Source organism: Geotrypetes seraphini, chromosome 3, assembly GCF_902459505.1.
Source record: "Geotrypetes seraphini chromosome 3, aGeoSer1.1, whole genome shotgun sequence".
Classification (NCBI taxonomy): domain Eukaryota; kingdom Metazoa; phylum Chordata; class Amphibia; order Gymnophiona; family Dermophiidae; genus Geotrypetes; species Geotrypetes seraphini.
Genome location: NC_047086.1, coordinates 285,063,574 through 285,080,846, shown reverse-complemented (window position 1 = coordinate 285,080,846; position 17,273 = coordinate 285,063,574). Strand labels below are relative to the sequence as shown.

Here is a 17,273-nt window from a genome sequence, read left to right as displayed (position 1 = left end):
TATTTGGTTAGTAATTGAACAAATTACCGCTCTAAAATGGTCTGGATGGTAGCCTGCAATTATGGATTCGAGTCTGAAACTGGTCCACTTGCTGAGGCTAAAGGCTCCGAGGATGAAGAGGAAGAATGTTTCGACTTGGAGGAATAATGTTTAGGTAGCTTGAGGACCACCACTGTAACTGTCTGCTAAGGTATCTGACCTGAGGGAAGCTCAGGAGAAGATTTGGCAGATTTACTCGAAGTTGAGGATGTTCCAAACGAGGAAGGTCTGATGAGAGTTGAGGTTGAAGTCGTAGAGGCAGGAGGACAACCTGTAGCAGGCCTGATTGAATTAGAGGTTGAGGGTGTAGCAGGGGTTTCCATACCAAAAATCTTCTCTACTTGAACTCAATGACATTTGAGGGCTCAAGGTTGAAGGGTAGCATAGCGAACGCACAACTCCGGGCAATGGTCAGGCCCCAGACACTGAAGGCACCAGCGGTGTGGGTCAGTGAGGGAGATCGCATGCTGGCACTGGCTACACTTCTTGAAGCCCATGACCGGCCGGGACACAGAAGGAAAGATAGCCGCCGCAAAGTCGAAGCTCACAGGCTGAGGGCATGCGACAGGCCCCACAGTCATTCGACAAAAAAATTCAACTTTTTTATTTTTTTAACAATGACCGAAAGAAAAGCACAGCGACATGGTAATAAGAAAATAAAACACGAGCCGCAGTGAGAGAAGGCACGAAGCGAACTAAGTTCAGCGCAGTGTGTCAAAAACGTACTTCTCAGCTCTGCGGAAAAATGAGAACTGAGGAGACGCGCCCTGTGCTGGATGGGAAGGTACTTGCGCATGTGCGGTGCGGCAGACTCGAAACTTCTGAGTTTCTTCAAGCAAGTCTGCTTGCGAGGCTGTCCGCATCTGGGCTCCATGGATTACGTCACCCACATGTGAGAATAGGCTGCCTGCTTGTTCTGGGATAAATATAGTGATTAAAGTGGTTTATGGGCCTGGGTCCTCCTCGCTATGGTTCACTAGCCCATCTACCAGGTTACTTATGACACCAAGTGCTGCTGTTCTTTCATTCAGGTTTTTGGGAAGTGGGAGGAGGATAGTGAGCAGTGGGGTAGTGTAGAGGGTCATACCTTAATGTATTTAGTAGTCATCTGGTCATTTTGGGTACCTTTGTGGCACTTAGACACTTCTAAAGCAGGTCTAGCTCCAAACATCTAAGTTCTGTCCAGGACATCTTGGAAAAAATTTGATTATTGCCACAAGATGTCCAAGTTAAGCCCACCTAAAACACACCTCCCAGCATGCCCCCTGGTACTCTGGACACACAGTGGGAGAAACATCTCAGTAGGCACCCAGGAAAAGGGTTTTGATTATTGGCATTTGAACGTCCCAGCAATTAGGATGTCCAAGTGCCGACTTAGGCAGTTTTTTTGGACATTTTAGCTTTTTGATTATAAGCCCCATAGTTTATATGATAGGTGGGTGTACACATAGGCGGAGTTTGAGCAGGATAATGCACAGGATAATGTGCAGAATGTGAATTGGATCTCACACTTATATGTGTAATTTATAGTTACACACATACTCTAGAATTTAGGCGTGAGCATTTACATCAGCTCTAAATTACCGTATTTTTCGCTCCATAAGATGCACTTTTTCCACCCCAAAAAGGGGGTGGAAATAAGGGTACGTCTTATGCAGTGAATACCACATGCTCCCATCCCCAGTGCCTTGATGTAATCCTAGCGGTCCAGCGCTGCATCGGCAGGTCCCCTGCTGGACGGCCACCCAAGTTCCCATCTGCCAGGCAGGTGCGAGCCCCGAACGCGCCTGCCTGGTCCTGTGCCGCTGCCCGAATGGTGTCAGCTCGGCCCAGCGCTGCATCGTCAGGCTCTCCCATCTGCCGCGGAAGTGAAAGTCAGACGCGAGCACCGAGCGCGCCTGCCTGGTCCCACGCCCTAAATGGTGCTGTTGGTTCTTGCGAGACTCACGGGGCACCATTCGAGCAGCGACACGGGACCAGGCAGGCGTGCTCGGGGCTTGGCGTCTGCCTTTCACTTCCGGCGCAGATGGGGAGCCTGCCGATGCAGCGCTGGACCGAACTGACACCATTCGGGCAGTTGGCATGAGACCAGGCAGGTGCGGTCAGGGCTCGCGCCTGCCTCTCACTGCCACAGCAGATGGGGACTTGGGCGGCTGTCTCAGTAGGGGAGGCTGCTGATGCAGCATTGGACCACCAGGATTATGCATCAAGGTACTGGGGGAGGGTACCTGCAGAAAGGTACGGGGGGGGACCTGTAGGAAGGTACCAGGGGGAGGGTCCATGCAGAAAGGTACCGGGGGGGATTCTTAGAAAGGTACAGGGAGGAAGGGTCCTGCAGAAAGGTACCGGGGAAGGGGGGACCTCCTTCAAGAATTAAAATTAATCAGGAGGCTTCCTGAATTGCAGTAAATTAATCACTAATTTAAATTTATAAACAAAATATACAGCTGAGGCAAGAGACCTTGTGCTGGACATGAGAATTACTTAAAAAAAAAATTTTAAAAGAGGATATATATGTAAAGATCTTAGAGAGGTGCATTTATCCAAAGCTGAGGCAGGAAACAGAAAGACTTCCCTGCCTGCCCTGCCACTAGGCACTGCCCTGTCCCGGCCTACCACTAGACCACAAGAGGGAGGACAGGGTACAGAGCCTGGCAGGGAGGGGCGACAGGGTGCAGACCTGGCTCTTCTCCAGAACGTAACCCCGTCCCGCTCCTGGCACTCTCACACCAACCTCTCTTCTCTCATACTTATATAATTCCACTGGAGTTCCGTCCTTCCCTAACCATGTAAACCGTGTCGAGCTCCATCTGCGGAGATGATGCGGTATATAAACCCAAGATTTAGATTAGATTAGATTAGATTAGCCTGGCAAGGAGTGTGGGGTTGGGTGCAGAGCCTGGCAGGGAGAATTTGGTTCAGAATGGGGTTTTTTCCTTGTTTTCCTCCTCTAAAATCTAGGGTGCATCTTATGGAGCGAAAAATACAGTATATGTGCATAATCTACCTATCATGACAGTAATTCCATAAAGGAAAGGCCTATTTTCCTTTACAGCTTATGTGTCATATAAATGCCCTCCAGGCATCCAAAATATTGGTGTATTCTTATATGTCTAAGCACCGAATTCACATATACCACAATATTGTGAATACTAAGTTTATATGTATTAGATGTGCATACCTGGAAAGGCCAAATTTATATTCCATGCATAAATATCATTGGTATGATATGTAAAATTTCTGCCCATCAAATTTCATAGCTACAGCACCTCCCATTAATCCTGCCTATTTTTTTTGGGTTGTTTTATTCACTAGAATATCCACCCATTTCACTCAAGAAAAAGATACAGGTAGGTCAAACTGACATAAGAAAAGAAACTGGTACAATCACAAAAAAGTGAGGTAGCCTTTTACTTCTCAGACCCTGTGTGAAATCCCCAGCATTACAAAACTAAGGCATTAAGCCTGTTTTTTTGTATACTTCTCTGCATCAGGGTTTAATAGCTAATGACTTCATAACCACTGGATTTAAATGAACAGTGTTCTGGTTTTGATGCTTACACAATTCTTTCTGCTCTGAACTGTTAAATCTCCTGTGCTTTATTACATCTGCCTCTTAGTGGAACTCTCTCCCTACTATCTTCCCACAACCAACTCCAAAATCAAGATATAAGCCCCTCCAGATTCAAATCCATTCAATGAGGTCTCTATGCCTCTTGATACTTCCAATGAGGTCCTGGACAGCCTGATACCCTTCACACCACAATATCCTGAGTCAAGGAGATCCAGGTTCTCATGCCATCTCTTGGCTATCCTTTTCAGGCAACTCAACATGGAAAGGTGAATGCCAAATAAAGCATTCTTCTTCTCTTGCTTGCTGGCCCTTTGCAAGGCAAAGAAGCACAGGAGTTTTACTGGGCATCATTATGATTAACTGGCAAACATGTATATGCAAGATGTTTTATGAGCACAAATGGGAGGAAATCTTCTTTAAATTAGTCTTTCTTTCTATATTAATTTGTTACCTTGTCAAATATATTTCTATACAGCACATAATTCTGCTCAGGATCCATACCATCAGCAGAACTCAATCGTTGGGTTCTGTTTCTATATAGTTCTGAATGCAGTCAAAAAAATTGTTTGTCACGAATATTAGAAATAGGAGGAAGAACTTGATGTTTATTTAATCCAGAAGTAATGGAAGACATCATGGATGGGCAACACTTTCATTTCTTATGCTGTTAAAGCCTAAAAGAAAAAAAAAAGGGGGGGGGTTGTTAAAACAGTGTAGATTACTTAAGACAAAAATTATGAAAAAATCTCATTCTTCTTCTGTCTTCCAGTATATATTAGATTATTATGAAAGAGAGTGTTTTTAGTGGTGGTGCTGGAAGAGGTTCCTGGGTCTTTCAAGCACCTTTTAAATTACTTCATCAAAACAAAGATATCGCAAAGTGAAGCATAGCTGGCAAAAGCCTCTTCACAATAAATTATTGGTGCATCTATGATGTTTTCCTTCTGAAATTTTTTACAGCTGATTAGACATTTTTCTATACAGTATATTGATAACTTCCAGTCTAAGTATTCTCAGAATATGCACTTCTCCTAGTATCCTTTAACTATTTGTAAAAAAACTGGTTAAATAATAGTATTTCACTTATAGCTGTGGGTAACAGTTTAGGCAACTCTGGTCAAATTGCATGTTTTGATTAATTCCTAAGTGACTTGAAGCTGAAACTTATAGTTACACACATATCTACATGGTATGAAAATTAAATTATCACATCTTTCATTGCAATTTTAATACATAATTACTCTTTAATTACATTTTTTTTTCAGATTCATAATTAGAAAATACTGAATAAGGGAAAAGTTTGGATGCCACTTCATTAAGTGCTTTGTAATACATCTTTGGGTGAAAACAACAGTCTCCAAACATTTTTTGTAGGCCACTAAGAGTCTTCCCAATCTTACTGATGTAATTTTTTTCTTACTCTGTCTTACAAGGCTCTTGTAGCTCAAAATATTCTTAGATTGCCTTATATGTTCTGTATATTTGTGATTTCCCTTCAAATGAAGACCATTCTTAAATCTTCATCATTCTTTCCTGGGGATAATGAAAAAGAGATGCTGAAACAATGAGGGAAGTTAGGGTAGGGAAGAAGAGAGATGTGGGACACCATGGAGTGGGGGGTTAACTTGAAGATTTGCCTATGTGTCAGATACCTTTGGGCCAGCCCTGCTTCTGACTGCTTTTCCCTGCAGACCATTCATATATAAGCAAATATATATAAGCAAAGCTTTACTGTGGACCTGTGCACAACTGTGTCAGCTTAACTTTTTAGCAAGTTGTTTGCAGTGATCTGTGGATTGTGTTTGCAGATCTGACCAGTTTTCAGGTAGTTCTATTACAGATTTTTCTTAGTCTTACAGATCTTGTGACTTCAACAGTTCCATGTATCTTCCATTTCTTTTTTTTTTTTATTTTATATTTATCAAATTTTACATTTTATAAATCAAGTATCCACTTGTACAGAAAGTTGAAGAAAAGCAGAAAAAATAATACTCATAGTTAAAATACATAATAATCAACTAAATAAAATAAATGTTTAGCTTAAATTCAGCTCAAGTCCTCAAAATTAGATCCAAGATGGATGAGGCGGACATATTAACAGATGCTGACGAAAATCAAATCAAATATTAGGAAAACAAAGTCCCTTAGCTGAGGAAGGATATCATTTATTCAATTGGACCTCTCTTGATTTCCCTTCAATCCAGTCGAGTTCCTGCCAGAAAAGCTGTCAACTGGAATGGCTCAAAGAATACATATTTCTTCATATGGTACTGTATTACACATTTGCAAGGGTGTCGTAGGAAAAAGGTCCCTCCAAGAGATATAACACCTGGCTTCATCAAAAGAAACTCTCGCCTTCTTCTCTGGGTTTCCCGTGCCAAATCTGGGAACATTAATATTTTATGTCCAAGAAAATTCTTTCATTTTATTCCTAAAGTACATTCTAAGCAACCAGTTTTTATCTGGTGCAAGGGCCACCGTGAGAAGCAATGTTGCCGGAGATGCTAAGCTCTCTGTCCGAAAGTTCCAAGATTGCAGAAACATTAAGTGGTTGATTATCCTCCTGTTGTTTAGGTGGTAATTTAGTAGTTTTCATTGGTAAGTAATATACTTGAGTAAGTGGTGGTAATGTATCCTCTGGAATACCCAAAATCTCTACCATATAACGTTTCATCATATCTCTAGGTGTCACAGAGGCTATCTTAGGAAAATTAATTCAAACGGAGATTATTATTACGAGAAAAGTTCTCCAAATTTTCCAATTTTCTGCGCAAACTTGTGTTATCTTTTACCATTGCTTCATTAAGCTGTTTTGATGCTTTAACTCCTGTTGTATATTCAGAATTGAGTTCTTGGATTCATCAACTTCAACTTTTATATTTTTTATATCATTTATCTTGAAGAGTAATTTTATTTTCCAGCTGCAAAAGCTGGGCTTAACAGACTTGGCTAGGTCAGCAACTAAATCCCAGATTGAGTCCAGTGTTACTTCTCTGGGTTTTTCAATAACATATAAAAGATTGGGAATTTGAATAGTCTCACCGGTTATCAGTTGATTCTGGCAATCCTTCTGCTGGGCTGAAATGATCCCTGATGTTTCCAAATCCTCTGTACTTCTTGGACTCACCTGAAAACTCAGGGAGTCCATCTCCACGCTCCCCTCTCTGTTTTTCCTGGCCTCCGAGGGTAGGTGCTTGCTTCCTTCCGGGAGCTCCTCCACTCGTGGGGAGCTGGTAACCTGAGGAGGTGGGGGAGGTGCCCTAGCGTCGGGGCTGAGCGTAGTCTCTAGCCCCAAGGAGATCACCTCGTTTCCGCCTCTCTGAGGCGTCTCCAGCGGGGGGGGGGTGCCGACGCTGCCGGGATATCCTGCATCCGACGCAGGAGCTCTTCAATATTGCCGAACGAGGGGACCGCCGAACGCCGCGAGGCTCCAGCGGCGCTGCGGCCTCTCCTCTTCGGCATTCTGAGTAAGTAACTCTTTCCTTTCTGAAAAGTTTTCAGAAAATCTCCGGCGTGCTGCTCAGCGTCCGGGACCGTCGGCCATCTTGGATCCTACAATCTCTTCATCTTCCATTTCTTAATAATGTTTGGCAGTTGAAATTGCTAGCTGGAAGCATTTAGAGATTTTTATAGCTTTTCCCTCATTTTTATGAATATATTATCTTCATTTTCAAAATCTTACACAGCTGCTTAGAGGTGCCCAAGGCTGTTGAAAGTAGACAGAAAAACAATCACTAGCTGAGAAGTTAGTCAGGTCAGAGTATATTCAACGTTGGAATTGTCTTCACCTAACTAACTGAAGGCCTAATGAATCAATAAGGATCTCGTTTACTAAAGCTTAGCACACACTAAGGGCCTCTTCTATTAAACTGCCCTAACAGTTTCTAGTGTGGGGAGCCGTGCTGAATGGCCTGCGCTGCTCCCAACATTCATAGAGTTCCTATGAGCGTCAGGAGCAGCATGGGCCATTTAGCGCAGCTCTCTGCGCTAAAAACTGCTAGCGCAGTTTAATAGAAAAGGCCCTAAATGCTGCTTAGCCCATTTTACATCTTAGCCCATTTAACATCTGTGGGCCCTAGAAAGAGTCCCTGAACCTTTTAGTACCCCCTATACTCATGTTGTCATTACGTTAATTTCTATTAAAATCAGCAATTAAATAATTATTCATTAAAATTTGCAGAAAAATGTTCGGATCAATATTCAGCTGTCACAGCCAGTGATTTTTTACACATTAGCTGCAGCAGTCAAAAAATATTTGGATATTTAGCACCACTAACTAGATAGTGGCTGGAACTGAATATTCATGTAAGGCAGTCAGTGTTGGAATTTATCTGGATAGTGTCAATATTCAGTCTGTTATTTAATTTAATTTAGTGTCTTATATACCGCTAAATCTCCCAAAGGATTAGAAGCGGTTTACAAAACAATTAAATGGCCAAAAATCTAATCAGGTACTTTGAATTTCCCTCACTGTTCCAACGGGCTCATAATCTAACTATAGTTTACCTTTGAAAGAAATATGTACTCACATGCCAGAGATATATATAGAGATAATACACCCCCCTCCCCTTTTACTAAACCACGATAGAGTTCCTATGAGCGTCAGAAGCAGCGCAGAGCATTCAGCACGGCTCCCTGTGCTAATAACCGCTATCGCGGTTTAGTAAAGGGGGGCAATAAGGCATAACAGAAGGGTAAATTACCAAACTTCAATATGACCCCCCCCCAAAGAAAGATCCTAAAAAAATAAATAAATAAAAGCAGAAAAAACAACAAAATTAAACAAACCCAACAAAAATTAAAGCAACAGGAAAAATTTAAAATAAAAGAAAACAAACCCCAGTAATTCTCACAGTCTCAGTTAGCTTCCAATTCCAAATCCCCAATTAAGCCAGGCCAGCCTGAATTGATACCATAAAAGCTTAAATTTCTCTGTTCCTGAAAGGCTGGAACCAAATGTTGCCAAAAGGCAAAATGAAGAAAGAAGGACGGTCCCCACATGGGACCCCAAATGAAGCTGGAATAATTTATATTAATTACTTAGGATAGCCTTCTATCTATGCAAATTTTAATGTATTAGGAAAGATTAGACCCCTCCTTTACCAACGCATAGCGCGGGTTTTAGCACCAAAAGTGGCAGAAACTGGTCTGACGCTCATAGTAGAGGAGGGAGATAGGTTTTTACCTTTGCTAATCTTCTTTCTTGTAAATCCACACTCTATTCCTGAACAAGAGGGTAGTCAATCCCATCTTGTGAAATTTCTCGTAGGAAGCCTCATTAGCATAGCTTTTTGCTCCTCCTCTCTTACCTCCAGGCTGACCTCCAACTTTCAGTGTGTAACAAAGCAGACAGCCATTCATTCCTGTAGAGAAAATGGAAAAGAGAGGGGTACAGGGAAGCTCCCCAAGAAACAAGTTTAATCTGCTTATATTGATAAACTACATAGCAACAATTAACAATCAAACAGGTTTTGCAAACATAATAAACCTGAAAAAACAAAGAAGACTCAGCCTGCACTAACAATGTGGAGCACATCAGCGAGAGATCCCTTGGAGTAAATATTTGCAGATGTTAATTGTGGAAAGGCTGGCCAAAGATTCAGAAGTCAAATTAACCGGATCTTATTGAGGCAATCAGCGAATCAGCAACTCCCAGGATGGGCTTCAGGAATAGAGTGTGGATTTAAAGAAAGGTATGTAAGAAGGGCCAAGTGACAGCTCTACAAATCTCTTCTGCGGCGACTTTCAAACCCAAGGCCATGGAATCAAAAAGCCTTTTGAACACAAAACTGACTCTGTGGTCTTGGCCATCCTTCAACACCACACCATCTTCACTGTGAAGTGCACTTAGTAGTCTGCACTACCAATGAATCCACCTTTGGGCGAACAAAAAGCTGATTAAAGGTATCTGCCATTGGATAGAGCTTAGTCAGAGCCTCTTTATATGATGCCAATTACCTCCTCTTATTACAACAGCTGAGGGAGGACTTGACTAGATGGGAGCGGCTCCACATTTCATAGTTAGTGAGAGTGAATGTGATTAAAATGATGGTTTTACCCCAATTTCTTTATCTCTTTACAGCCTTTCCGATTTTACTTCCTAAGGCATTCTTTGAATCTCTGCATTGTACTATTTTTTCCTATATTTGGAGGCAAAAGCCTCCGCAAGTCAGTTGCAATATGTTGTTTCAGCCGAGAGACCGGGGGGGGGGGGATGGCTGTCCCAGATTTTTTACTACTATTATATTGCTGCTCAGGTGCGCTTTTTGCTAGCCTGGCAACAGGAGTCTCATAAGTCTTGGGTACAAATGGATGCTTGGCTTCTGGGAGATGTCTCTATTCAACATATCCCGTGGTTTGACCTGGGCTGGATTTGAGCTATTGCTAAAAGGGCTACACCAGTGTTGGGGGTCTTTCTCCGCCTATGGGCGTTATTTCGGGAAAAATTGTTTCTAGAATGGGTCTAATTCCATCAAACCCCAGTGAGGGTGGCTGAGGGTTTTCTCCCAGGTCAATCTGATTATCGATTTAAGGTATGGGAGGCAGGAGGGTTGGTTTCCTTGGGACAGTTTGTTATGGAGAGAGCTTTGGTCCCAACTTCTCGTATCCAGGAGGAATTTGGTCTCAAGGGGTCGGACCTTTTACAATATAATCAGGTGGTGGATTTTCTTAAATGAAAGGCTATGCGAAATCTTCTTTTGGTTAATTCAGCCTGGGATAAGGTGTGGGAGGCTTCCAGTGGGCGGGGGTGTATTTCCAGACTTTATGGGTTGCTCATCTTGCATGAAGTTCCACCGGTGCAATACTTTGCCTATTGGAATACCTTATTGCGTCAAACCTATACGGCGGCGCAGTGGAAGTCTATATTGCACTCCTTACTTAAGACATCCATTGCCAGTAATCTGGTGGAAAATGGGTACAAGGTCTTGTACCGCTGGTATTATACACTTGACAGACTTCATAGAATTAATCCTAATATCCCTGATGAGTGTTGGAGAAAGTGTGGGGTTCGGGGCATATTTGAACATATTTGGTGGTCTTGCCCAAAGGTGAGGCACTTTTGGTAATATGGTGTTCGCTCTCTATATCAGATATATGTGGAGTGATCATGGTTAAAGAGTTAGGATGTGCCCTTTTGAATTTGACTCTGACTGGAGTCCCTTCCAAGTTCTCTCTTATTATTGCGACAGTGGTCACGGCGGCACATCTGGTATTGACAGCTGCATGGCATCAGGATACGATTCCATTTGCAAGCACAAGTGGTCAATAAAATGGACTATGTTTTTCGTATGTCCAAATTGACTGCCTTTAAGCATCATAGATTGGGCCTGTTCTTGCTATGGTGGAAGCCATATATTGACTGGACTGCCTGGAGGGGTTGTTGATTGTATTTCTTTGCACATTTTTCTTGCTTTGCATCCAGGACCTAGTACTCTTTTTTTTCTTGCACTTTGTTGGCCTTGTTTCAGAGTCATGTAACAACAGTTTGGTTTGTACTGGTTTATATTTGTATGTTTAAAAATTTGTATATTTAAACTAAACTAAAGCTTAACTTTGTATACCGAGTCATCATTCTGAGAAGGCTCGACTCGGTTTACAGCAATTAAATAAACAGGGAATGATTTACAAATGATAAATAGAAGATAATAGCAAAATTTCAAAAGAATGAATTTTCAAAATGTTTGGCAAATAGAGTAGTTTTTACAGACTCTGCACCCAGCCAGCCACCCCCCCAACAGACTGTACCCACCCAGCCAGCCAGCCACCACCCCAGACTCTGCACCCAGACAGCCAACTCTCTGTCAGACTCTGCTCCCTCCCCCATCCGTCCGATTGCACCTCTCACTCTCGCTCGCTGTGTACCCTGCTTCATCATCTTACCTCCTCTGGCCTGGTCGCGGCTGCTTTCTTCTTCCGCTGAGTGGCAATGAGCGGGAGCGCACTTTGGTGCTCCTGCTCGGCCCTCAGCAGCTTATTTGATTGGCTCCTGTAAATTCTCATGAGAATTTACGGGAGCCATTCAAAGAAGCCGCTGAGGGCTGAGCAGGAGCGCCAAAGCGCACTACCGCTCATTGCCACTCAGTGGCAGAAGAAAGCAGCCGCAATGGACCGGGTGAGCAGCGGAGCAAGAGCTGGAAAGCCCGCTGCACTTCTGGACCACCAGGGATTAAGTGGCAATTTAAAAGTGGCAATTTTAGGGGAGGCCATGGTCCCTGTGCCCCCCCTCTATTCCAATACCTATGGAACAAAGTGGTTTTCAAGGTTTTACGAAAGATCTGAAGGGATAAACGATCTCATATGAGAAGGCAGTCCATTCCATATCGCAGTTAGCAAATATGAAAAGAGAGATTTTACTAACGGCCTTTATTCCTTTTAAAGACGGAAAAGCGAGCTTGTGCATATGAGTTGTTCTTGTGCCTGAAAATCTCATGTTGTTTAGAGAAAAAGAAATCAACGGAACAAAGAGTCCATGTATAATTTTAAACTGAACTCTCAATTGAAAAGGATGCCAATTTAGCTTCCTCAACAAAGGTGACACATGAACAACCTTTTTTTTTTTTTTTGAACCAATTGCAGCCGTTTTTCATTTCCTTTAATCACACTTAAATGGAATTACAGTAATCCAGCTGTGCCAAAATGATAGTATGAACCAACACTGTGAAATGATCTTGATGGAGCAGATGATGAACTTTTCTCAATGTACGAAGACTGAAGAATTTTTTGATGAGATGATTTACCTGACATTGGAAAGAGAGAGAGGAATCCAAAACAACCACAAAAACTCTAGAAGATTATTCAGTATGCAAAATATCACCGGAATTAAGCGTGACTGAAGATGGAAAATTTACAATTTCTGGGCCAAACCATAATAGTTTCGTCTTTGTTGCTTTGAGCTTCATTTGAACCTGAAATGACTATGATTATAAGAAATACTAAACTAAACTAAACCTTAAGAAACATAGAAACATAGAAAATGACGGCAGAAAAGGGCTATAGCCCACCAAGTCTGCCCATTGCAATTAGCCTCCCCCCAGAGTTCATTCCCTTAGAGATCCCACATGAGTATCCCATTTCTTCTTAAAATCAGTCACGCTGCTGGCCTCAATCACCTGCAGTGGGAGTCCATTCCAACTCTCCACCACTCTCTCGGTGAAAAAGTACTTCCTGGAGTCGCTATGAAATTTCCCTCCTCTGATTTTCAGCGGATGCCCTCTGGTTGTTGAGGGTCCCATGAGACAGAAGATTTTATCTTCTGACTCGATATGTCCCGTGATGTATTTGTACGTTTCAATCATGTCTCCCCGTTCTCTTCTTTCTTCAAGTGAGTACAGCCACAATTTTTTTAGTCTTTCTTCATACGTGAGATCCTTGAGCCCCAGGACCATCCTGGTCGCCATTCGCTGGACTGACTCGATCCTCAGTATGTCCTTACGGTAGTGTGGTCTCCAGAACTGAACACAGTACTCCAAGTGAGGCCTCACCATGGATCTGTACAGCGGCATCATGACTTCAGGTCTCCTGCTGACAAATCCTCTACGGATACAACCTATCATCTGTCTTGCCCTGGAGGAAGCCTTCTCCACTTGATTGGCAGCCTTCATGTCCTCACTAATAATCACCCTAGATCGCGTTCTGCCTTGGTCTCAACTAAGGTCTCACCATTCAGTACATAATTTTTGTGCGGATTTTTCTTTCCCAGGTGCATCACCTTGCATTTTTTAGCATTGAAGCTTAGCTGCCAAGTAGTTGACCATCTTTCCAGCAGTCGTAGATCGTGTGTCATATTATCAGGTAATAAGCTTTTGCCTATTATGTTGCAAAGTTTGGCGTCGTCAGCGAATAGTGCTACCTTTCCTTTAAGTCCTTGTGTCATATCTCTTATGAATAAATTGAATAGAATTGGGCCCAGAACCGAGCCCTGCGGCACCCCACTGGTCACTCTTGACGCCTTGGATGGGGTACCGTTCACCACCACCCTCTGAAGTCTATCGTTTAGCCAATCTCCAACCCATGCAGTTAGAGTGCTTCCTAATCCTATCGATTTCAATTTGTTCAATAGCCTTCTGTGTGGGACGCTATCAAATGCTTTACTGAAGTCCAAATATACCACGTCCAGTGACTCTCCTGCATCCAGTTGTCTAGTAACCCAGTCGAAAAAGCTAATCAGATTAGATTGGCAGGATCTACCCTGGGTGAACCCGTGCTGGTGGGGGTCTCGTAAGTTTTCTTCGTCCAGGATTATGTCAAGGTTCCGTTTGATGAGTGTTTCCATGAGTTTACACACTATAGACGTGAGACTCACCGGTCTGTAGTTTAGGTTTATATACCGCATCCTCTCCACAATCGTTGAGCTCGGCACAGTTTACAAGAGTTGAGAGAGAAAAGAACTCCAAAGACGGTTAATGGGTATAGTGAGAAGGATATTTGGGGGGCTTAGGATGCCAAAGATGGGGTAAGTATTACATTTTTGAAAACAGCCAGGTTTTCAGATGTTTGCGGAAGAGTTGGAGAGAGCTCAGGATCTGAAGGGGGGAGGTAAGGTTGTTCCAGAGCTCAGTGAATCTGAAGGGGAGGGAGGTCCCTAGTTTTCCTGCACGGGAAATACCTTTTAATGAAGGAAAGGATAGTTTTAGTTTGTGAGTGGGTCTGGTGGTATTGAGATTTAAGGAGTTCCAGGAAAGTGGGATAAAGGGAGGGAGGATGCCGTGAAGGATTTTGAAAGTTAGACAGGCGCATTTAAAGTGGATCCTGGTGATAATCGGAAGCCAGTGAAGCTTGGACAGGAGCGGTGAGACATGGTCAAATTTACTTTTTGTGAAGATGAGCTTGGCTGCGGCATTCTGGATCCGCTGAAGTCTATGAAGGTTTTTCTTGATAAGGCTTAGGTAGATTGAGTTGCAATAGTCCAATCTGGACAGGATGATAGATTGGACGAAAATGGTAAAGTGATTTTGATGGAAATAGGATCTTACTTTCCTCAGCATGTGAAGGCTGAAAAAGCATTTTTTTGCCAAGGAATTGAGGTGGTCGTTGAAAGACAAAGTGGAGTCGATGATGATGCCCAGAACATTGCTCGAGGACTCCAGCTGCAGAGTGGAGCCAGAGGACAGAGGGATGGAGGTGGGAAGTTGGTCTAGTTTAGGGCCGAGCCAAAGTAGTTTAGTTTTGGACTCGTTCAGTTTCATTTTGACAGTATGGGCCCAGGACTGAAGGTTCGTTATACAGGAGTATATGTTCTCCGAGAGGTTGGTAAGGTTTGGGTCGGTCTCGAGGAGGACTAGGATATCGTCAGCATAAGTGTAAATTGTTTCTAGAGGGGATAGATGGAGGAGTTTAAGGGGCTTTGGAAGCATGAACAGAGCTGGATCTTTCACTGGCAGACAGTGACTCCTTTGGGACTGAATAAAGAAGTGGAGTGGTGGGCGTTTCTCCACTAGTTGATTGACATCTCTTCTCAAGCATAAATATTGGGTGCTCAGCTGAGCGCTCATGTGACAGGAAAAGAAAATTTGACTGATTTCAAACCAGGTACATTGCCTCCTGCGCCGAGAGTTTGGTATGAATTTGAGTTTTTTTACATCCATTTTTACATGTACCATACTTTTCTGTCTTTCTTAGGATAAATAACAATATGCAAGATTGTATGCGGGTTCTCTGAGGAAGCCAGTAAGGCGAAACGCGTCAGGACCCAGCCAAACTAACGCTAGCAGCAATCTTCAGCTAAGTTACTTAACCTTTGAACCATTCATACATTATAAGCAATTTGAAAGTGTGCAAGTTACAAAGTATCACTTATTTTATTCAATGTTTCAAAACAACTTTTCACAGCAGTCATGGTGCAATGATAGATACCACAAGAGTTCTGGTAGGGGTTAATCCCCCACTCTGAGTTCTTACATTCCATCTTGGATTCTGAGCACCGTTGAAAGTGGAAAGTATTTTTTGAACTGGTTCCTCTATCTGTTTATTTGTGATTCCGTTTTTTGGAACTAGGCTTTTTTGACCTAACCCAGTCATTTATATTGGGAGTTTAAGGGAGGACATATAGATGTTAAACAGAATAGGAGAAAGAGGAGAGCCTTGCGGGACTCCACACGTTGGTTTCCAGGGGCGGATGAGGTGCCATTCATGTTGACGGTGTAAGAACGAGAACATAAGAATTTTGAGAACCAGTCTAGGACTGTGGAGTTGATGCCTATCTCGGAGAGTTGGTAGACTAAGATGTCATGGTGAACAACGTCAAAAGCAGCGGAAAGGTCGAATTGAAGGAGGACGGCAAACTTATTTCGAGAGTGGAGTAGTTGGACCTTTGAGATTAAGGAGGTCAGTAGTGATTCGGTGACTTTGAAGTTACTCAGATTAGGATCAACTTCTAACAAGATAAAAATGTTGTCAGCGTAAGTGAACATCATCTTGATAGAGCTTACTTTATAATTTTTTAATGTGGTTATGTAAATATTGAAATCAGAGACAACAAAGAGCCCTGTGAGACCCCACAATCTGGTGTCTATGCAGTAGATGTTGTATGAGAGGCTAGAGAAACTGGGCTTCTTCTCTCTTGAGAAGAGAAGACTGAGAGGGGTCATGATCAAAACATTCAAGATATTGAAAGGAATTGACTTAGTAAAGAAAGAGAGACTGTTTATTAGTGCTGCCCGATTCAGGAAAAAAAATTTGATTCGATTTTCCTGCCCAATTGGGTGTTTTTTTCAAACATCCTGGTGGGTTTATTTTATAGCCTCTTCACCCCCTTTGCCTTCTCCTAACCATACTGGTGCTGTGGTGTAAACAAAATAAACAAACAAAAAAGACTTTTCCTCTCTCTGTTAAATCCTAGCTCACATTTGCGATCTAACACCAGCTCTGGCAGGATACACATTTCAAATCTGACATATTGTAATCACAGAACAGAAAATAAAATTATTTTTTCTACCTTTTGTTGTCTGGTCATTATTCAAATCTTGTTGGTCCCCGGCTCTGGTTGTCTTCTGATAACTTGCTTGCCAGGGTCTCCTTCTTTCTTCTTTCTCCGTGCTAACCATCCATCTTCTATCTCTGTCCTCCCCTTCCATTTCCCTTCTCTCCCCCGGAGGTCTGGCATCTTTCCTTTTTTTCATCTCCATCCACAGATCCACCTTTTCTCAACTACCCTTTCATCCAGCATCTCTCCCTCCTTTCTCACCACCCCAGGGTCCACCATATTTCCCTTTCTTTTCCCAACTACCCTCTTATCCAGTATCTCTATCCCCCCCATACCATCCCTTGTGTCCAACTTCTCTCCCTTTCTGTTCTTTCCCTCCCTAAATCCCATTGTCCACCATCTCTCTCCCTCTCCTCTGTTTTTAGACCCATTATTTCTTCTCCCCTAAAGTCCGGCATATGCACGTCTCTTTGAACCCCCCTTCCCTCCCTCCCTCTGTGTACTTCTACACCAGGGCCCTTCTTCCCTGAAGGTCTGTCCCCCCCTGAACGACTGCACCCCCCTGGAAGCCTGTACCACCACACCTGAAGGCCTGCACCCCACCCCTGAAGGCCTGTCCCCCCCCGAAGGACTGCACCTCCCCCTAAGGCCTGTCGTCCCCCCAGAAGGCATGCGTGTTCCTCCCTGACCGCCCAAACATCCCTTTACTTAATTCCAGCAGGGAGCAGCCTGCAGAAA

The 17,273-nt window shown here is 43.1% G+C and overlaps 1 protein-coding gene across 6 annotated transcripts in view; it reads right to left on the bottom strand.

Moving 5' to 3' along the window:
• CLHC1 (clathrin heavy chain linker domain containing 1) overlaps positions 1-17,273 on the bottom strand; it is a 172,528-nt gene that overhangs the window by 153,075 nt on the left and 2,180 nt on the right. For 5 of the 6 annotated variants that reach the window (XM_033937450.1, XM_033937453.1, XM_033937448.1 and 2 more), the window contains one exon: positions 4,065-4,287. In XM_033937450.1, the coding sequence (XP_033793341.1) occupies positions 4,065-4,112 (48 nt within the window). In that variant the 5' untranslated portion in view covers positions 4,113-4,287. Of the gene's footprint in view, positions 1-4,064; positions 4,288-8,798; positions 8,955-17,273 lie in introns of those variants that run through there. The other variant, XM_033937452.1, reaches the window with a different exon arrangement.